The sequence below is a fragment of the Rhinolophus ferrumequinum genome, chromosome 5 (genome assembly GCF_004115265.2).
Source record: "Rhinolophus ferrumequinum isolate MPI-CBG mRhiFer1 chromosome 5, mRhiFer1_v1.p, whole genome shotgun sequence".
NCBI classification, from domain to species: Eukaryota; Metazoa; Chordata; class Mammalia; order Chiroptera; family Rhinolophidae; genus Rhinolophus; species Rhinolophus ferrumequinum.
Window position 1 is genome coordinate 61,101,888 of NC_046288.1, and position 24,041 is coordinate 61,125,928.

At 35.7% G+C, this 24,041-nt stretch overlaps 1 protein-coding gene across 3 annotated transcripts in view; it reads right to left on the reverse strand.

The window, feature by feature from the left end:
- KLHL5 (kelch like family member 5) overlaps nt 1-24,041 on the reverse strand; it is a 65,701-nt gene that overhangs the window by 35,875 nt on the left and 5,785 nt on the right. Inside the window, exon 2 of one of the 3 annotated variants that reach the window (XM_033106165.1) lies at nt 10,302-10,770. The exons of 1 other annotated variant lie outside the window; for it this stretch is intronic. In XM_033106165.1, coding sequence (XP_032962056.1) covers nt 10,302-10,684 — 383 coding nt within the window. In that variant the 5' untranslated portion in view covers nt 10,685-10,770. Of the gene's footprint in view, nt 1-10,301; nt 10,774-24,041 lie in introns of all 3 variants that reach the window. One more of the 3 variants, XM_033106164.1, reaches the window with a different exon arrangement.

Here is a 24,041-nt window from a genome sequence, read left to right on the forward strand (position 1 = left end):
TTTTTCAGTGAGTTGCCACCATCAAACATAAATGCGAATCAATGTTAAGTTTTGAAAGAACAACAGAATTTAATAATGCTATCACCATTTCATTTTTATAGGCCAGCACTGATGTTGCCCAATTAATAGAGACAATCTCTTTTCCCGTGACGAACATTCAGGGTGTTGGTTCGTCAACCTCTGGCATGAATCAGGATAACCTGGGGAGCATTTCAGCATCTAAGTTCAGGGCCTCATTCCCTAAACCTGATTTACTAAGTCTGAGGTGAGACCTGAACATCACATTTTTAAAAAGCCCTACAGATGATCCTAACACATATCACCGGCTGAAGATCACTGGCGTGCACTTCAGGCAAGAGACAGATACATTACACAAACCAGCATGTGAGGAATTTATAGGTTCCAAACATTGATTTACACAATAGATACTTTACTTCAAACGTGTAAACTGAGTTTCTTTGATAAAATATCTTAAGTGAACTAGAACTTAATGGGCTATGTGTTATTTTCAAAATGAGCATAAAGGTAAAACGTCAAATCATTTATATACATACACATTCACAAAACAACAACTTATGCTTCTACAAGAAAATTTCAAACTTCGTTATTTGCTCTCAAGGCTTCAACTGCCATCACATATCAAATGTATTTCAATGCGACAATTAAGTCATTGGCAATTAATTCACTGTGGGTATAGTAATCACTTCTACTGCTCCAAATGAAGGACCAAAAGAAGTGCAGGCTTCTCATTTGTATCCTATAGAAAAGTGAAGCTTCCATTCACAAAAGGAGCACGAAAGAGTAAGGAACAGAGCTACTGAATGACTTAAAGAGCTGCACAGCTTTCTAGCATTTCTTGTTTTGTTTTTAAGAAATTTGGGACTTTCCATATACATTTTAACAATTCAAGAATTTACGAAAAAAAATAATTTACCGCATTTCCATACAAGTTATAGGACCTTAGGCATTAGAACAATTATATGCATAATTTTTATATCTAGAAGGAACCTATGCAATCATTTCTTTCAACTCCCTTATTTTGCAGATGAGAAAATTTGAGGCCTCCAGTGGCCGAAATGATCAACCAAGGACACATAGGCAGCTGGTTACAAAGCCAGGATTAGGAGGCGTTCAGAGTGGTGCTCCAACCACTCACAAAGGAATGGCAATTCTTGCTTACCTTTACCCTAAGGCATCAGTGACGACAAGAGGATGAAGGGGAAATGATGGCACACTATGAATGAGGATCATTTAACAGAAAAACAATACATTATAAATTAAGGATCTTAGACAAAAGTCTATTGCTATATGACTGCTCCTTAACTAGGAATGAGAGCAAGTCTTTTAGGTTCCCATGGGACAGAGATCAAACTGCTTTTACTGTTCTAGCTCTGTGTAATTTACAATGTAATACTTCCTTACTAATTCTTTTCCTTATGTGCTTTGGAGGGTTAAATCAGAGAGGTACGGTGTAGTGATGAAGAGCATTTTAGGAAGGTTCTAGAACTGTGCTGTCCAATACAGCAGCCACTGGCCTCACGGGGCTGTTTTAATTTAATTAAGTAAAATAAAAATTCAGTTCTTTAGTTGCTCTAGTCATATTTCAAGTGTTCAATAGCCCCATAGGGCCAGTGGCGGAACTGGATGGTACAGATATAGAATCTTCCTATCAATGCAGAGTTCTATTGCACACCGCTGATTCAATTCTCTCTCACTATGTATCACTCTGGACAAGTTATTTAACTTCTCTAAGGCTTACTTTTTCAATAGCCAAACAGGAATAAATAATACATAGTACTTTGTTTTAGAGGATCCCACAGGGAGGATTGTTAAATGAAATAAAAATAATCCAGCACAAAATAAGTACACAATCAAGATAAGCTATTGTTAGCAGAATCGCATTTTCCAATGGCCAATGGGAAGGCCTATAATCTCCCTCTTTTGTCTTTACATGTTGATTGTTTGGTTGGTTGGTTGTCTTCTTAAAAATTGATCCCAGCATTGTCAATTTTTATAACTAAATTTCATACCTCCTAATTAAAATGGCCTTAGTAAACCCAGTAGACAGCCTAACCCGCAATACAAATATCTGGGAATAGACCATTTATGGAGCGTTAAAATATATTTCTCCGTGATTTCTACTTGATCTTTTACATGATAACAGAGGAAATGCCTCTAACATCTCTGCTTAGTTTTATTTATATGATGCTACTAAGATGGCAAATCGTATTTCAAAGAATTGCATGAGATCGTTCAAATCTTTTCTAACAGACTTTAACTGTAATCAACTATACATTGCTGAATATTTCCAGGCTACGAGGAAACATCTAATTTTTAGCTCATTGTCCCTCTGCAGTAGGCAATGAATTTATAAGGCAGAAAAATGCCTAAACATAGAAAAGATGCAAGTTTCAAGCAGAATCAGGTCACCAACTATATACAGAGTAACTCCTAACATGCAGTAAACTGTGGGGATGCAAAGAAAGATGATTCTTTGCTGAAGGGACTTCGAATTTGAAGACTCAAGCTTCATAAACTGGAAAAATCTAAACAGCAACACCACCTAACACTTGCATTTCCTTAGATTGCACACACGTGTGTACACACACAATATGTATCATGACCAATATTACCTTTTTCATTATAAACTATTTAGATTTCTTCACTTTCAACACCAGAATTTGCATTAGGTTTTTTCCAATGGAGTAATTTTTCAAAAGTTCTAAAAAATAACTTCATGAGACTTATACTGTACATAAATTTGAGTAGAAAACAAAGCTGCATTGCAACTCTAAATGTTCTGCCTGGATCACTCCCTAGGTAAGTGATTTACTCCTAGCCACCTGCCACAAAGCTTGCGGCATTCAGAATTCATGCTTTCACAAAAGTGCAAATTATTATATTGTTAATCTTTGAGTATCCTTTACAAATATTCAAAACCACAAATGTAAAATAAGAATGTAAATTGCTTAGTATAGGCTAGCAGTCTCTAACTATTTTTATGCATAGCTTTTTCAGTATACTTTAAAGCATGTGCCCAAATATATGAATATTTACTAATTTATAAACGATATACAGATACCACTGTACAAGCATTATTGATATTATAAAGCACAGAAAAATAGAGATTTAAAGGATAAGACAAAATATAGTTCACATATATGTGAGTATATATGTGTGCGTGTGTATGTGTGTGTGCGTGTATATACACACACATATATATATTTTTAAACCATTTCTCTAACTGATCATCTTGCATATCTCCAATTGGAATGGGATTGCTATTGGAATATAGAGAAGGGAAAGATCAGTAGGGACGAGTGTTTGAAAAGGTAACAAGTAGCCCGTGAGATTTGAAATGTCTTAGAGTTTAGATGAGTGAGGAGGAAAAAGAGTTGGGGTTGTCCCCTTCAAGGAAAGGAAAAGGCATTTGTATAAAAAGAAATGACAATAGGCAAAGATAAAGAATACCTTCTCTTCTCCCTTTCTCAAGACAAATATTTTTTTGATTTTGGCATGGAAGGGCTTTTTTTCCTGGTCCCATGGCCAGACTATCTGTGGTGAAGAGACTTATATGTTGTTTATAATACTCAAATTGTCTTAAATAATAACCAGTTTGAAGGGGAAGCGCCAGTGGGTACTCTCATATGATGCTGATGAGAATTAAAATAGTAAGGATGTTCCTGAAATGACTTTGAGAATACAAATTAAAAACCCTAAAAATGTGCATTCCCTTGGGACTTTATCCAGAGGAAATAATCATCTGTATGTACAGAAATATGGCAACAGGGAGGGTTTATCACAAGTTGTTTCCAACAGGAAAATATTGGAAACCACCTAAATTCCAAAAAAAAACCAAAACAGAATACTAGTTTAAAAAGCAAAAGTTATACCTGTGCATGGGAGAATGATACAGCCATTTAAAAAAATATGAGAGAATATTTAATGACGTGGAAAGCTGTTTTAAGCGGACATTGTTTTTGCTATCTGGAATTCCTTCTTACGAGAACAGACCCATCTCTGCCTTTTGGGAAACCATGAGTTTCCCACCTCAGTCCACGTGGCTTGGGCAGAGTTAAATCTTCCCCAGAACAGAAGTGAGCAAGGGACTGAGGCATGGCCAGTAAGAGTATCCTATCTCCTGGCAGTACTGATTTGTTTGAGTAGAAATATGATCCAAACAATGCCAATCAGAATCAATTTCAAGATGTTTGTTGGCACTCTTAAAAAAAGTCACTCTCTTTCCATTAGGTTGTTAAGCTAATGAAAAGTAATCTTGAAGTTGCTAGTGGCTTTTTTGCTACCACATGAGAACATGCCATTACAAAGGAAAACAGAATCTACAGAGGGAATAAAATAGATTCCTGGAGTTATTTGAATATCTGGATCCAACCATGGCTAAAGCTGGGCTCTATTCTTGGACTCTTTATTCATTTATACAAACAAAAAATTTCTAGCTTTTGTTTTAGTCACTTTGAGTTGGATTTCTGTTTTTCTGCAACCAGAATCCTAATTTTAATATTTATATTAGGGCAAAAAAATCAAATTCCAAAATATCATGTAAAATAAGATCCAGATTTTTATTCTAAAAACACATACTTTTATTATGTATGTATAAAAAATATCCTGGGAGGATACTTCCCCAAATTGCTAATGGTTATTTTGGGTGGCAGGCTAATTAGTGAATTTTATTTTGACATTTTTGCTTATCTCTATTTTCCAGTGTCTCTATGATAAAACTATTATGTAACGTGGGAAAGAAACTAATAGAAAAATTAGATCCAGAAAACTGAAGAATTTTATTCAGCTGTCTTCACCTATTGTACCTGTTGATTTTAACCCCCAAACCATTATTCATTTCTACCATCGCTGAATCTCTCATGCAACTGGCTGTGGCCATGAGACTGTTTTCAACAGCAGAATGTTAGCAGAGCTGATAAATGCAACTTGTGTTATTTGCTTAATGTCCACCTTTTTTTAGTTTGGTCCTTCCCACAGGCTAGATTGCACAGGGGAACCCGAGTAAGATTTGACCATAAAGAAAGGATAACATCTTACAGATGGAGAAATGATATGGAAGGAATCTTTCTGAGTGAACTTGTGAAGCATCACTACCTATCTGCCCTGGACCACGTGCCCATCTGTTAGGTGACAAAGAAATAAACTTTTGTCTTATTTGAGCCACTGTATTTCTGAATCTCTTTGTTATATCATTGTAGCCTAATCGGTACTGATGTACTCCCTACAGTTAAATGATCAAATATTATGGCAAGGTTCATAGAGCATATGTGTAGTGTGTGTGTGTGTTTGTGTGATTGTTTTCATGCCTAATATAGCCAATTCTAGAAACGTAAAATCTCACTATCCAGTTACAAAGGAACAAATAAAATATAAGCAGTAAGTGGCATAAAGATAGTTTCATCTGCCTTAAAAATCTGGAGTTATAAAGGCCAGTTGTGCAACTGTAGTGCCTATCCGTTTTCCTAAGCTGATTCTTCAGCTTTCCCAGCAGTTCTGGGAACTGATATGATTCCAAAAAATTCCTGTTCTGTTTATATAATCAGCCAGTCAATTTCAGTTGCTTAAAAATAAGAATGCTGGTTTATATAGCGTACTGATAGGCTTTAGGAGGTTAATGAACTCCTTGAACTGTATACAAGATATTTAACACACATACATGCATGTACCTACACACACACACACACATACACACAAACACAGTGTTTTCTGGGGAGAGGTTCCATAGTTAATGTGAAGGAAATCCATGATAGGACTTGGTCATGTATGTGTAAAGGAAGACAACGCAATGCGTCCTTCCCAGATACAAGTACATTATAGTTGAACTTCTTTGCCATCTATGGAAACAAAATATTTTTCATGTGGAAATGCAGAAAATTTTAATTTCACACTGAACCAGAACTAATAGGTTAGTTCAAACAATGAGATGTGGCGACAACATAAAGAGGGCCAAGAAAAGAAGACAGCTCTGGAGAAAAGGTGATACTATGAAGATAAGCCCTGTTGGGAGAGGAGGGGGACCTAAATGCCTCCGAGCTGAGTCAAAGACATAGCAAATCATCTGACCAAGAAACAGTTGACGGATATCTGCAGTTGGAACAAAGTAGCAAGCAAGCAATAAGATGGGTCAGATGACTGTGGATAAAGAGTTGCAGCCACCTGAAGAGCTTATACCTGTAAACCAGCCAGGCTTGGCAATTTCAAGAAAATTAGCTGAGGAGAGAAGGTGAAACGGGTTAGAACGAATCATTAACTATTATGTTAATCCAAGTTGAACCCAGTGATTACATGAATAGTCACAGAGAACTGCCTACTGGTACATGAGCATAATCTCCATATTAATTGTTTGGGTTCAAAGTGCAGCTATCTCCAAGTGGTCAAGGTCAATATCAACACTAATAAGTCACACTGATAGTAGGAATCCTTGATATGATGTGATGAAAACGGCACGTTACCTTTATGGTCTTCCTCCCCAAAACTCACAACCCCAGTCTAATTATGAGAAAAACATCAAACAAATTCCATTTGAATAAGACATTCTACAAAACATCTGACCAGTATTCTCAAAACTGCCAAAGTCGTCAAAAACAGGGAAAAGTCTGAGAAACTGTCACAGCCCAGAGGAGCCTAAGAAGACATGGTGATAAATGTAACGTGGTATCCTGGATAGGATCCTGCAACAGAAAAAGGACACTAGGTAGAAATTAAGGAAATATGAATAAAGTATAGACTTTAGTTAATAATAATGTATCAATATTGGTTCATTAATAGTAACAGATGTACCATACTAATATATTAATAATAGGGGAAACTGGGTGTGGGGTATATATGAACTCTCCACCATACACTATTATAATTTTCCTGTAAATCTAAAAATGTTCTAAAAATATAAAATGTATTTTTAAAAATGCAGTTTTATTTTACTTACTAACCTTGAGCATGTTACTTAGTCTTTTTTCTGTGCCTCACTGGCATCATCTGTAAAATTAGAACAGTGGCAATCTAACTCAGAAATTTGTTGTAAAGACTAATGAGTTAATATACTAAAGTGCTTAGAACAGTTGCTTCACTGAGAAGCACCCAGTCAGTATTAACTGTATTGCATTATTATTTTGGAATATTTGTATAGTAGTAACATTGTATAGCATATTGACTAAAAATAGTCTGACATAAATACTAAAGTCTAACTTTATAAACAAAATTTGAAATAATGAATTTCCCCCAATTAAAAATGTCAAAAGTACATAATTCCAAAACTGGCAAATCAAGAGAAGAATAAACTGTGTTTATACTATGGTCACAAGGAACGCTAGCATGTAAACCTTGCTGAACATGGTAAGAATTCACCCTGAATTAAAGTCTTAGCACCTATTGTCCACATAAAAGGTGACAGCTCTGTTACTTAGGGTGTACAGTTCCTCATGGAGTAAAAAGACAAAGGTTGTATTTTAATACCAAAGTAAAAACTTAGACGATTCCCATGGAGAAAAGGCGGCTAGGCTACACATCCAAGATCAAAGTTAAAAAAAGAGAAACTTGTATTATAAATAACTTAGATGTGTGGCAGCAAAAATTACCAGAAGTCTAAGGCTCAGGCAGACATTTCCCCTAGCTAGAATACAACTGATCAAATACATTAACAACATGACACCTCTTACCCCTGCTTTAAATTGTCCAGACCCACTGTAGGTGTTACGATTCGGTGTATATAAAACCTTTCAGCTATCTTCCCCTTTTTCTAATAACTGAAATTTTCAGTCTAAGTTTTGAGATCTATATAAATATTATAACTGCCTAAATAAGAAATTCTCCACATATTATATGTATTTTCCCATTATGTCTTTAACACTTTAAGATATCAATTTATAGTGTGCTCAAATAAAATGTTTACTAGTTTATTATTTGCAAATATTATAGAAAAGAACTGTTACCAATTTATATACAACAATTTGATGAATGTCAGTGTAGCTTCTTTTGACATTAACACTGATAGTTTTTTATTTGTTTACAGTAGACCAGCAACCACCTAGAGAGACTGCTCACTTAATCAAAAAACTGGGAGCAAATAAATATATCCAGCCCTACAACAAAGATGAAAGACTCAGAGCAGGAGGACTGAAGGAAGATGTGAGAATTAGGTACATTTGATTTAGAAAAGAATAAGTTAAAAGTATACACACAAATGACATTTCTAAAATCTAGAATTTGTTTTCCTTTTTGTAATAAGATGTTAAGGGAGAAATTTCAAAGCACTGAGAATATTAAATTGCTCTGACACATTTCCCCTCTTCTATCTAAAAACCAGAGACATTTTAAGCACACTTTATTTTTGAAATAATATTTTAGAAATAGTTTTGGTCTCTGCAGATGTGAACTGTTTACTCCCATTTTATTATTTACTTTATTAACCTTCTTGGTTTACATTTTAGATTTTTTCAAATATCATTTTCTTGTATTTCCTATAAACATGTCAATTTTTTATTCTTGAAGTATACACACAGCAATCTCAGTCAAAAAATGAAATCTTTTTCTTTCGTCATGAATATCACACAATAAGGTGATATTTCAATATGGACATTAAAGAACAATTTAATTTTGGTAATCACTGGCTATGTAAACTACCTTTGCTGTAAGGAAGTAAATTATGTAACCAATGTATGTATAACATTTACAAAATTATACATGTATATAAATTTTATACTCACATATGTATGATCTCTCCAGGTAGTAGATACATGTTAAGATTGTTATAATTTATGCTGGTAAATGGTTTGTTTTGTCTAATTTTGTTAAAATATTCTTAATATACTGTATTGATATTCGAATGGAAAGATCACTACTCATTGGTTTCCCACAAAAATAATAAACCCTGAACCTTTTGCTATATAAATTATTCTCCTATGGCAACAAGTCTCCAAAGAAAATACAAAACAATGAAACCACATTAACTCAACTGATCTCCATGTGAAAATTATTAGTGGCTCCCATTCCCTTAAGATAATGCCAAGTCACAAACTAATTTAAAAATTTTTAATTAAATACATTAGTTACCTATGTAAAGATATTATTCCCTTCTCTCCATTACACAAATGATTATAGATGACTGGTCTATATTTATTATTATTCCAACACAATTCAGAATTCCATGTTCTGAAGGTTAGAAGAAGAGAAGGTGGTGAACATCTCCAAGTAAGATATATTTGAATATATGAACTCATTTTATCGCCATCTCTTATGATGCCTATATTAATAATTACAAATGTTATCAAAACCTGCAAAGAAATTTTAAAGGAAAAGGCTCCACAATCAAACTAGACAAATGCTAAGCTATCTGTACCTTTAAATATTTTGAAATATTTGAGTGGATGAATCAGAAAGATGACTTTCATGCTCTAACTTGTTACATAAAATGCTACAGTAGTTTAAACTGATGAATGAGAAAATCCATTTCAAAGATAAAACCAGGTTCCAAGGGTGAATATGGATAGTCATTATGAAATTACCAATGTTTTCCTTATTTTCTTTCCCCAAACTCATTTCCCCTTTTTCTTGCCCCCCCCCCCCATTTCACCAGCTGACCACACCTAGCCCCTCTATGTTCCCTTAAACTCTCCTGAAGGAATGTTCTTCACTTCCCTAAATAGCACAATTTTCAGTGAAATGAAGGCCAACCGAAATCAGTAGCTGTCATCTTAGAAAGAGACATAGTACTGTATTCTCTATATTAGTCTGGAGAGCTGCAACACAGACAGGACAAAGAGAAATAACCATAAGAAAAACATTATTGGCAACTACAGTGGTGTGAAAGAATTATTGACAACTACAATGTGCATCTCCTTGTAAAACCTTTCATTTTCATTAAGATTTAGAAGGGAGTCCATAATCTATCGCAAACTAAAATGTCATAAAAATTTTATACTAAAGAAATGTCTTCTATAGTTTTGCTATGATTAAGGAAGGTAAATGAATGAAGCAAACTTCAAGGCAATGATGCATAAAACTGCTACTATGTGTTATTTTCAAGGTGGAACCAGATCTACATATGGAACAGAAGATATTTCAAAATGAATGCTGTTTGTTGTCTTTATAATTTTACAGAATTAAAATTAGTATTTTTAAATCCTAGCAAAAGTACCACATATGCATAACAAGACATTATATATGTGTATGTACGTAGAAGTACATATATATATTCATAGATTTTTAAACAATACAAAATTATTTTAAAACATTATAGATAATATACCCCACGCCCCATTTCTAACAGTAAGAAAATAATCAACCTGCATGAACTGGAATCAGATTCGTTTTCTTCTTCACTAGTGCCATCATCCACTTCTGGTCTATGCAGCCAGTGTGCACCGCCACAATCTTCTGCTGTCAACTCAAGTGCAGGGACTTCAGAGGTGGATGCCATTGGCCAAGAAGGTGAACTCGGAAAATCCAGTTGGCTGGACCTTCGGTAACCAATTGAAGCCAAAGGCAATTGTAGGTTACATGGATCTAAAAACTTTCTCCCACCGTTTGCTCCAGTCTGTCCTCGATTCCAAAATTCTCCCTGCTGGCTGTCAACTGTAGAATTGGGAGACGATGCTTGATGGCCAAACCACCTCCATCTGATTTTCAAAATCTGCTTCACATCAAACTCTTTACGAGAACCAGACATCCTCAGAGAAACCAAGTGATCGTCTAGGCAACGGGCAAAAAGCACGGCACACAGATTTGTGCATCCAGGCAAGACAAGTATATGCCCTGCTGTACACAATAAACAGATTGAAAGGAAAATCACATTCATATATATATATATCTGCATTTACTTTTGAACCGATATATCAGATTATAAAGAACAAAGGATAACGAATAAAGATGAAACACGGTGGAACATTCCGTTCAATCAGAGCAAACTCTAATCCACCTATCCTGAAGCAGCTAGCCCACTTTGCCCAGCTCTCCTTTCCCATACTGACCATTAGCTCTCACAAACACTGACAGCATTCATTAAAGTCCTTTCAAATGCAGAACACCACCCCCTTTCCTTAAACCACAAATGACAGAGACCGGCAGCACCATCCTCATGCAGTATCTCAGCCTCCGCTGCTTAGTATATTAACTCTTTTATTGCTGAAACAAGAAATTTATTCCAGAGCTTTTTTCCTTGTACTTAGAGATCACTGTCAAACTAAAGTATTTCTATTTTTATACTAAGTTTCTAGATGAGAAATCACAAAATAATAGTTTTAAAACCTGTTTTTTTTAATTAAGTGAGCTATAGTGATTTTCAAGCTGTGCTCTTTAGCTGAGGGATGAAGAGGGAGGAGGGGTACAAGGGTGAGGCTTCAGTTTGTTGCTTTCCACCTCCGCCTTCTCCCTGCAGGAAAGGAGTGTGTTATATTAATACAATAAGATCCTGGGGATGATTTCACTTGAGCGAAGAAGAAGAAGGAGAAGAAAAAGTTTGAAAACTACACAGGATCAAAATATGGCAGTATTTATTACTCTTTTTCAACTAAATAACATGAATTACAGAGCCAATACTGTTCTACACTGCTCTATAATTAGGATTGGGCTACAATTTACTATAATATCCAAATTTTTATGGTACCACTTAGAAAAAGGAAAGTGTGGCTCAAGAAAGCTACCAAGGACGGATAGGACTATTTCTTGGGTGCACAGTTACCCATATCGTTGTTAGCAAAACAAAACGATGGTCTGAACCTGGTTACAGTTAAGAAAAATTGATAACGCAAATAAAAATCAATCAAATGCAATCAAATTGTAAAATATTGAGTAGTTATTGTGAGGAAGACACTACGAGGCATTGTGGGAGACACAAATATACACATCTTGGTTCCTACTATTAAAAATAATTACATCTAGTTATCAAAACAAAAGTATTTGATAATTTAAAGACAAAAAACATTTTTCAGGGTGCTCATTATCTAATACTATGTCAAATATTTCACTCAAAAGGCAATGCCTTTTATTAACTGACCAAGAAAAAAAAGCTGCTTTGGAGGTATGAAGTATATTGATTGGCATATTTCTATATATCTTAACCCCTCACATAGCTCTTTAGGAAAATAAAATTATTCAGAGAAACAAGAATGAGTTGCATGAAAAGCTATATACAATTTTGTGCTAAATACCATAGGACAAATCATAAATAAGAAAGAGAATGGAGTTATCAGGATGATGTAGGATGGTGTGGGCAAGTTTTATGAGGAAGACGGCTTCTAAGAATAGTAAGAAGTTGTACAGGCAGAATAATGACAGATTTTATAATGGAAGAAAGATATTTTAAAAAGCTTGAAGTGAGCATATTGATAAAGAAAGGGGGAAATATTACTTTAGTCAGCCAGCCGGACATACCTAATTTTAAGGAGTAGTAAGAGAGAAAGTTGGATGAATACGATGATATTAAATGTCTTAAGCACAAAGCAAAGACTAGCCGGCAATATTAAGTAGACTGTTGAACAGAGTAGTGTTTTAGACAATTAATATGGCAGTGGTATGCAAGATACATTAAAGAGTGAAATGACACTTTTCCCTCTCCTCTCACCTCTGTCAGACTCCTTATCAACACCCTTCTAACTCCACTCTATCTGTCCAACTTTTCTATTTTCCAACATAGTCGTCCTGCTTCATCAGCCAAAGCAGAGTCTACATTATGTTGCTCCCTCTTTTGTATGCGGTTTGTGTCCCAATTTCTACGGTTTTGAAATCCTACTCATCCTTCATGATTTAGCACAGGCACTACAACCCTTAGAAAGACTTCTCCAATTACTCCAGCCTTGTAATTCTCCATAAGGATAGCACCAACACAAACATCCCCACCACCCCCAAAAGGGGTGCTGGAAGTTGGGAGGGTGGAGTTTTAGTTCTTGGAATGACCAAAGAGTGCAATAGGCATTGAGTGGGCAGGAGCCAGAGATGGTAAACACCTTGCAATGCATGGTACAGGCCCACACAATGAAGAATGGCCACTGCAGTAGTTCATAATGATCTTGCCATCACTGTCTTCATTCAAATAAATATTTACCAAGCATTTATGTGTACAAGGCCCCACAAGAAATAGAAAGATGAAAAACAAACAGATCATTTTTAAAGAGATTTTAAACTTACACTCGGGCAGAGAAAAGGATAATTAAATGAACATTACACATGAAGAATATATTTAAATAAATACAATTTTATATAAATATAATTTGAAATTGGATTCAATCTATCAATGTGAGAGCATTTATCAGAGATTTTACTTATAATGTGCTAGCTCCAATAGCTAGAAGTGATTTTAATTGCTTCGGTGTTTGTTTGACTGATTTAAGCCTGAACTCAAGAGTGGACTTCATTAAAGACCACTGAGATGGCAGACACATCTCAATATAATACAGAGAAGAAATCCAAAAACTTAAGGAGATGTGAATGTTAAAATATTAAACCATGCCCCCACTGCCAAGAGGGCCCAAAGATCCTTTCCGCCAAGACACTGAGATATACATTAAATATATACCCCCTTAATGTAGTAGCTGTCTGAATAAGCTAGAGATGCAGGTGGGAGATCAGCCGTTGAAATAGGCTCCCTGATTTAAAGGAATACCAGGGTCTCAGGTTGACAAAGTCCAAGCAGCTGCATTTAACCACTGCTGTCATGATCATTGGTTTAGTTACATGCATACCCACATGCACACATATATACATACACATGTATGCACATGTATACACATGCATGTATGCAAGTGTATGCATATGTATACACATGTATGTATAAGTGTATGTATATATACACACACACCCCACAAAACCCAAATCTTTTGTATCAGTGGACTCACACCGCATGCTTGTTTTTACAGAGACCTTTATTTTGCCAATCCTTCTATACTCATTCTACCCAGTAATCACATCTTTCTCCATGTTTATAAAACCATATACAAACTTATATACATATATATAAGAGTTTTTGCTATTGTTTTGTGAGATCATATTGTATGTATCTTTTTTGGCATTTTGCTTTTCTCAATTATATATATACATATATGAACTAATAATGATCTTTTCAATAGTTGCGTATTTCATAATTGTAAAATACAATTTATTATCTCTTTGCTAATGGGCACTTGGGTTGATTTCAGGTTTTTGTTTTATGCTATTAAAATAATGTTAAAATAAAAAATACATGTGAAGGTTTTATGACTGTGGAATTTATTCCCAGAAATGGAATTGCTGAGTTGAAGTTATGTGCGTTTTATATTTAAATACATGGTTTACTTTGCTAAAATTCAGTTTCAAAGGAAAAGTGAGTGTACCCTTCTATTTTCATCAGCCCAACATTCAACAATGAGTATTATAATTCTTTTAACTCCAGATGATTATTGGGTTTGAGCATATTTTTATATGCTTATTGGCCAGTTGACTTCCAGTTTTATGAACTATTCATACTCTTTGACTATTTTTCTCTTGAGCTGTCTGTCTTTCCTTATCACTATCTAGAAGCTCTTTGTATTTTATAGATATTAACTCTTTATCTGTCTTGTTTTGCAAATATTTTTTTCTAATCAATTTTCCAAATGGATAGCAACTAATGCCTGCACCTTTGCAAGCATTTTAAAATTAAAGTTTGATATACAATAGAAAAGTGTACAAATCACAAGTGGAGAGCTCCATGAATTATCACAATATGAACCCTACCCAGGTTAAGAAAAGCACTCAAGAGGTCTGCCTCGTGCCTCGTCTCAGAAGGTAGCCAATCATCTTTAGCATACATTTTACCTGCTGTTGAACGTCACGTAAATGTATTCATTTTTTTCACCACTGTTTTGAAATTAATGTGTTGTTGTCTGCTGCAACTGATAGTGGTTTTTATGGCTATATAGTATCCCATATATAAACACAGGACAAGCAAAATCCATTCTATTGCCAACAGACATTTGAGTTGTTTCTAAAAGTTTTAGACTTGAGCAAATAACGCTATGACCATTCTTGTATAAGTTGTCTGGTATACACATACACATGTACACCTACCTGTGTATGCATTCCTGTTGAGTATACATATCCAGAAACAAAACTAGATCACAAGGTATATAGATGTTTGTTTGCCTTTGATTGACGCTACCCATTCACACTTCCACAAGCAGCATATGAGAATTCCAGTGACCCCACATGCAGCCCACACGCTAGTGTCGTCAGTCTTTAATTTCAGTCATGCTGATGGGTGTGTGGTAGCTTCCCATTTGGTTTTTCTTCACGTTTCTCTGATCACTAATACGACTGAGTGACTTTTTGTTGACACAGTAGCTTGTTATAGACCCCAGGTTAGAAAGCAGTTTACAGAAATATCTCCCAGCTTTAAATGAATTCCTGGGCCAAATACTTTCTTTATAAAAAACATGTAGCAAGCTTAAGCATTAATGCTTTTCATGGCATGAAATTCAGCATTTATTTAAATAACACTTTTTCTTTTGTCCCATCAACTTTTGCCAAACAGCATACAATTGTTTTGCTCAAAAATATATCCAGCTCTGATGAGAAGAAATTAGAGTTCTTTATTTATAAAAAAATCAGTATATATTAAACATCATCATATTGTTAAATTATCAAAATGATCTTCACTAACTATTCTATATAAATTAGATCGCTCATCCCCCTGGCCCTCTTAATGGTTTTCATAGATAGCACTTATCACTACCTGGCATATTAGATAACCGGTCATCACTGTAGGCCCAGCACTTACAACAGTACCTGGCAAATAATAGGTGCTCAGTAAATATTTCTCCAATAAGCAAATGAATCCAAGAATTGTAAGAATGATAATAAACAGTATACACTTATAATGTACATTTTAAAATTATAAAATAAAATTAATATTAATAAACCTAATATTAATAAAGATATTAGAAAAGATATACTTCTGGAGGCAAAACCTTTTCAGTATTTTTTCAACTTGAGAAAAATCACAATATATTACTCTAAGAATTTCTTTTTCCTATTTCATTCTTTAGGCATAAAATTTTTATCACTTTGAAATCTAATGGCTAAATAGCAGATGTCTTTTCAGACTGATACAACACTTTCTTCAAGCTGATTATCAAATTATATTCTGCACTTCTCTCGTAATAACTTTGCTTAAACTTGAGATACAAAAGATCACACACTATTTAAAATACATAAGTATCAATTATGAATACATTTTTCAAAATGTAGTTAAGGAATCCACATACAATTTCTGCTTCAAATCTGCTCAAATGTTAGTCTGTGAATTGAAAAGATGACACTATTCAGTACTAAAATAGCAACACTGAAATGTCATTAAGCTAGATACAGACGAGCTCACTTCAACAGCTTCACTCAACAATTTAAATCACAGCTATTCAGTAACTGATTTATATGGGTAACCATTATTATATAAACCTCTCTTCATATAGAGTTTTAAAGACAACAGTATTTGTTTCATGAGTAGTCAATGTCAATGAATCCATCCCTATAGTTTTAAGTGTGTAATACATATTACATAAACATATCAATAATTAATTTTACTAACTCAGCAGTACTTCACTTCCCCTAGTTTTCCCTCAACTATGTAAGGAATGAGTTACAACACATGATTTAGAAGACACCTTTAAAGTTTGGTAATCCCGGGATACTGTTTTTTCAAAGCTTAGTAATTCAAGATTTACTTTTGTAAAAGTTGACAAATACTAAAATGTTATACTTGCATTTTGAATATTATAATATAAATATAAAACACAAAACATCCCGTCTTAAATACTGAGGTTCCATGCTCGACTTGCATTAAGATACTGAGTATTTTAATTTTATGGAAAGGAATGCTCAAGTTTTGTCAATGTTTATAGCACACACTATTATTTGTCATCAAAATCTTCATGAAATCTAAAAGTCTAGTATTAAAAGTAGTTATTTTCTTCTTGAATATTCTAAAACACACCAGTTTGGATTTAGCCTTCAGGTTTTCGGGGAATGAAAGATACAGAGTACCCAAGAGTACACTTTAATACATTTAGGATAAGTTTGTCTACAGTTAACAACAGAAACACCTTTGACTTTCAGATACACAAGGATACTTTTAAAACTCTGTCAAATTAAGTCTTTTATCAAAATGTCTTATTTTAAAATTTTGAAAACTAATATAATTCCAAAAAAATTTAAGTTCCACTAACATTGAAAAATGTATGATAGCAGAGAATATCAGTTTATTTACTCAGATTAGAAAATATCTGAGATTTAATTTTAACTTTAATTACAGAAATCTATCAGATGTTCTATACCTCTTCTCCAATCTCATAAAAAGCAAACATTTTTAAATGCAAAAAAATACTTGTATTTATGTAAATTCAATAAATATTTGTGCTGTATGCAGAAAGAATGCCAAGATGAGAAAACGAGACAGTAAAATCCATCAGGGCAGGCAGGGTCCACTATGTCTCTAACAACTTGTACAGTACACGGCATTCAAATAGTTACTGACATTACATCAAAGAATAAATGAATAAATTAATGGTACATACCTTGATTTGTTAGATTTTAACATCTAACAGAAGGGTCTTGAATGAAAACTTTACTGAATTACCAGGGAGTAAGTATGTCTTTTATTTGGGAGTGGATGAGGTTATTGAGTTGTGGATCTAGAGGTATGGTACAAAAAAATTAATTTGACAACAGTGAAGAATGAATTTGTGAGGGAAGCTACTATTGGTAGGGAAACAAATTAGGAAATTCTTCAAGGTGAGACGTATGTATAGTTTAATCTTGGCTGGAAGCAATGAGATCTCAAAGGGGGTTAGATGTTACAGGGACAGACTTTATAGAATGTCTGTGGCAAATGGAGAGGCAGAAGTCAAAGATGATGGCATATTCAAACCTGGGTGTCTGGAAGAACAATAATATTAACATAATAAGAAAGTAAGAAGGATACAGTTACAAGAGGATTGAGTGTAGCTTTAGACAAATTTGGTTTTAATTACGGTATGTATCTAGCAACCAAATAGCTAGAAATAGGGGGCTAGAGCTATATCTAGCTTCTAGTTAAAAATCTATCTAAGAAATCAGAAATTTAAAGTGTGCATAGATGAATCCTGAGCTCTTAACACTGGTTATCTTTTATGTTTGCATTTTTCAACTACTAGTTTCCATAAACACATTGTATCAGAATTTCTTTGTAATAAAAAAAAATAAGAAACTTAGAATACATTCTGAAATCCAAATTAGCACAATGTTAAATAACTTTATTAAAAGTAATTGGGGGCCGGTCCTGTGGCTTGGGCGGTTGGAGCTCCGTGCTCCTGGCGCTGGGGGGCTGCCGGTTTGATTCCTCTACTCCCTCCCATGAGGGATGGTGGGCTCTGCCCCTTGCAACTAAGTTTGAACTTGGCATCTTGAGCTGAGCTGTCGCTGAGCTCCCAGATGGCTCAGTTGGTTGCAACACATCCTCTCAACCATAAGGTTGCTGGTTCAACTCCCCTAAGGGATGGTGGGCTGCCCCCGCTGCCCCCGTCAGGGGCAGCTGGACCTGGAGCTGGGCTGCGCCCTCCACAGCCAGGATTGAAGGGACAACAACTTGATTTGGGGAGGGTCCTGGAAGTGCACACTGTTCCCCAGTGAAGTCCTGTTCCCCTTCCCGAATAAAATCTTTAAAAAAAAAAAAAAGAATGAGATATGGTTGGGTTTTTTTTTTTTTCAAAATAAGGAATGGGGTACTATTTCTGATTTAATCAATAAACAAAAATTAAAAATAAGTACTGAATTTAAATTCAGCTGAAACAAGCTAAGAGATTTAAGCTTTGTAAGCTACATGGTAAATTGAAAACTCAGCAGTCAAGAACTCTGATATACAATGAAAACACTAGAACATTTTCATAGTAAAAGCCACTAATATAGGGATTTTATTTCTTTGTGTACCCTAAAAGCAATGTGATATATACTTACATAAGATAGATCAAGGCAAAAAAAGTGGGGCAAATTTTAACCTTTAAACTAAATTATGTCTCCTTGCTATATGAGCATACAGCACCCCAAACTACTTGCTCAGATAATTCAATAATCTCACTGAAATTACTCATTTAATGTCTGCCTTCTCCCATAGACTAGAAACTCTATGAAGGTTATAGAAAGGACTGTGGCTTTCAAGGCACTTACAATATAGGAACTGACATTCAATTTAAAAATTACAATATAGCATCGTAAAAATATACCGGGGCATGAAGAGGATGCTAAGATAGCTGCAGACGTCTAAGGTTTATTTCCAAATTGGAACTCTGAGTATAGTAAAAACCCCCTTGTCAGATGAAACCAATAGTTGGTCCATTAAATGAAAAAGTCAGTGCAGGTATTCCTCGCTTTTTGGAAGTTCATGGTATGCTACTTCACTTTGACGAAAGACCTACAATAGAACCTATTTTTGCTAATCAAAAGAAATGTGAAGAGGATTTTTGCTTTTACAAAAAAAGACGAAAAGTGAAAACAGTATTCAGTGTTTGTTTGGCAGAGAGTCATTACAGCAGCAGTGGAACCCTGAGCAGTGAGTGGCACCGCCAAGCTCCTTCCCCAGGAACCACACTCAGCATCTCAGCACCAAGCAGCCAGAGCTTTGAACGGTGTCTGAGAGCATCTGTGCTTTATCGCCATTTATTTTGTGCGTTCCTGCTTTTACTATATGTTAGTGTTATTTTAGGGGTTTTTTGGGTATGATTTTGTTATTTTTCAGGTCTGGGAACACTAAAACTTTTTTCCCATACAAATGGATGGTAATTGCTTCTTCACTTCACTCCATTTCAGCTTACAAAAGGCTCCATAGGAAAGCTCTACTTTCAGACAGTGGGGAAAACCTGTAATCGTAAAAATTATATTTACATATCATTAAAGATTTTATTTTAACTTAAACACCTAAATGCACATTCATTCACAAATCTTTTCATGTAGTTAATGGTGTATATTTGATAAGGGCCTCCTGCTGAGTTTGGGTCCTCTTTCTTGTATATGCCATGACTGCAATGAGCCATCATCTATGATTTCCATTTATGGTTTTTATAAATGGAGGAAGAACTTAAAAGCACTCCAGAAAGAATATGAATACAGAATCCATTAGACCACTGGCCTGTCCACCGTGAGATAAAAAGCTTGTGCCAGACGTAAATTAATGCACTGCTTCTTTCAAGGAGAAAGTCTTACCATGAAAAAAATGTCAGCTGAACTAAACAGTGTGCTTAGTGATGTAGTTAATTTACATTCCGGTGTGAGCTCCTTATTCCTTGAGAACCACTAATAGTCTAAAGCCCAGTTAGCTGGCCCATGGATTTTGACACTTCGACAGGCCCTACTTTAGACTTTGGTGACTTCCCCCTACCCGCCCTCATATTTTACAGTTATCCATCCTTTATCCGAATTGATAGCAAATTTGTTAATAACTCATTTATGTATTGTGCTGTCCCAAAGCATTCGACTTAATTTTCAAAGAAATAATTCTCTTTTCTTTACAGTGTCATTAATTTACATGTTTACTAACATTTTATAATTACCATGTTTCCCCGAAAATAAGACCTAACCGGACAATAAGCCCTAGCATGATTTTTCAGGATGACATCCCCTGCACGTAAGCCCTAACGCATCTTTTGGAGCAAAAATTAATATAAGACCCGGTCTTATTTTCGGGGAAACACGGTACTATAACAAGCATAACTACTAAAAACAGGTTTCTGAATGAACACTAACTTCTAGTAAGTACCCAACTCCACAGGCCAGCGCAGAGCAGCTGGTCTGCGACAGAGAAGCCTACTCAGCCATGAGCATTCAGTTAACTCTTGGGATGGGTAAGAACATTTTAGAGGGAAGAGTGCATTCGGTTAACACTATGAGTCAGGTAGTTGGTGGAGGGCGCTTCTGCTATTATTTCCCCACACTATCACTTATTAATAGTGGCCTAAGTGACATAACAGAAAGCACCTGAATCAATAGCTAATCACTCACCAGCTCACTCTGCAATTTGGGCAAATCATTTCACTTTCTTGATCTTTAGTTTACTCTTCAGTAAGATGAGATAAAGTAAGTAGCACGTGCAAGTACGGAGTAAAAACCTGGATTTTTAACAGCAGCTATTATTTCCTAAATGCCTAAACATGCAAGATAATATGTGAAATACTTTTACACTGAGGCATTTAGTCGTCACAAAAACTCTGGCCAACAGGGGTCATTCCCCTCCCCTCTTACAGAAAAGGGCACTGAAGTGAAATGAGGTTACACATATCTAGTGAGTAGGACGGTTCAATTTGAATCTACGATTGGCTCTGAAGACCGTACACTTTCAAGTACACCACACTGCTTCTTACTTTCAAAATATCCTCATTTGCAACTTACAGCTACCTTGTGAGGAGGTAATTTATCCCCATCGTCTGAATCAGGAACCATATTCAGAGTACAGCTGATTTGTACTAGGTTAGATATCTAGAAGAGAGTATTAGAGCAGACTTGAATACTTTACCAATAAGATTGACCAAACTTAAAGCACAATAAGGCACCGAAAAAGAAAAAAAGCAGACTACTTCAGGAACACCACTCCTAATATAGCAAACACTGTTAAGCTCAGCATAATAGCAATTAAATGTCAAAATGGCATTATTCACCAAGTACAAGAGCCTCGCAGATTTCTCCCCACTTGGCTCCCCCCCCAGTTTCTGTCACTGTTCTTACAGGGCAAAGTGCTGACCCACATAAACATCCAAAGAACTGTTTATCCCCCAAATGCCTATCGGTACTGATACCTGGTAGGACAGGAAGCAACATTTTAAAACTCAGCTAAATTAATAACATGGGCCTTGTAATCCACAAACTCATTCATAAAAGATATCACAGTGGATACTGTGAAAACCACAGTATGATTATAACAAAAGATGTACTTTTTAAAATAGCCCTTTGACTTGATGAACAGGTTAAAAAAAGAAAGATTTCCTTGACACTCACTCCTTAGATTTTGTGAATCTAAGCACATATATGCTGTGGCACAAGGATGAGAAGCGTTATAGCACAAAGATGATGGCAAACCACTGCTAAATTTCCTGTGTGGTGTGTGCTGAGATACCCAACTGTCTCATGCGCCATAAAAGGCAGTAGTCTGGACAACCATAATTTTGTCTTGTACTGACCTGAACCAAACCCAGTAAGCCTTTGTTCTCTGTGCAGCTTTATGGTGATGGAGCGGGGAAAGCAATTAATCAGTACTCTCCAGACACATACAAAATCTAGCAAAAGTGCCTGGGTTCTCCGCACACATAACGAGCCAATCGCAGATCAACTTGACTGTATATTATATACAGAACAGCGTAAGCCGGGTAAGAAAAGGGTAGTGAATGGCAATGGAGGCAATAAGAGAAAAATGTGAGGCCCTGTTTCTCGGCTACTTGTAATTAGAAATAGTCAATCACTACCAACGGTAATTAACCCAGTTAACCATTAAAGAAACTCCCTGGCTTGCCCTAAAACTGGACCTAAAAACAAGCCAAGATATCCACCAAAAGACTATTCTATACTTTAACTCCAGCACAAAGCAAAATGAGGCATGTGAGTGAGTCAAATGGAGATCAGCGAAGCCAGAATCTCTTAGTGTGAATCGATGGTTCCTAGGGGACAGCTCTCCATCTCCAACGGGCAGTGGGGGTGGGCGACAAATTGAGGACAGACTGGTTCAGGTCCCTCCAAAGGACCATGCTGAATCTGTCCAGCAGTTCTGAACTCCTGTGAAGCATAGAACTGAGTAGTGCTTTTTTTCTGCTTATTGGAGAAATAGCTCCCCAAAGAAAGGCAAATAGTAAGCAGAAATGAACCAACCAGCCTCAAATCTAAAACCCCTCTCATCCAGTCTCCACACTCCAGCCAAGTGCAATCCTGACCACATCACTCTATTTAAAACTTTTAATTTTTTTTGTTCTTCATCACCTAAAAGATAAATATAATCCAAGATCTCTAGTATGAAATTCAGTGTTTTTAAACAATCTAGTAGTCCTTACTACCTTTCCAGCCACACCTTCCTCACTACCCCTCTTCCTATTTTACTTTTTCCATCCTAAAGAGTTAAAAAACACAACACATCAAAGGAAGCAAAATGAATGCTCTTGAATACTTCCCAAATGAAAAAGGATTAAGGAAGACACTGTGGGAAACAGGAGTCAAGAAAACCTTTTCCCTTACTGTACTTAACCTTCAGTTAACTCCCTTAGCTCTGATAGAAGTCGGTATGCCAAATATGCTAGTAGGCAACATTGTTCTTATAGTAAAAATAATTAATACATTTGCATCTGGACGCAGAGGTACTACAAATAAACTATAAAATACCCGATAGGAAGCCACAGGTCTGACTTCCTGAGTGTGACGGCTCTAGCAATTGGCATATCCCCTTCCAGGACCCTGTAAGCGAAGTCTATAGAGCTGTGTAAGAGATATTGTCTCCTAAAGGACATGAGATTTTTAAAGCCAAGGAGGCTCCTGCATCTACCTGATCCGAGGTTTGTCTCCTTTCTCCTGAGCTTTCACTTGAAAGGATAGCTCCCAGATGGCTACCTGAACTGTTTACATGGACTGCTTGCAATTACTGTTGTGAGGATCACAACACTTCTGAGGAATACTTGATGGGGTCCTGCTGGCCCACTGTGCTTCCTCTGCGATACACTTCTGAGTGAACAAGCCTATGATAGTTTTGTGAGTCTGATGTTTAGTCGAACCTAAGAAGACCCTTTTATTTGCATAGCAACAAGAGTATAAGACTGTCTTAGAATGACAGTCCACACATGCTACAATTTGAACCCAAACCCCTCCCCTTTTTGTCTGTTTTTAGTCTAACATATATCCCTGACAAATCCACCTAACCTTACACACAGCTTTGTCTCACCTTTTTTTATTGTTATTCTTTATCTGGAAATCCTCTTTTCCAGGTAATACATACTACCTCCTATATTGCATCCCTTCATACATCTGTTGAGATGAAGCTATAGTTTTACAGCATACCCTATTTCCCCAAAAAATAAGAC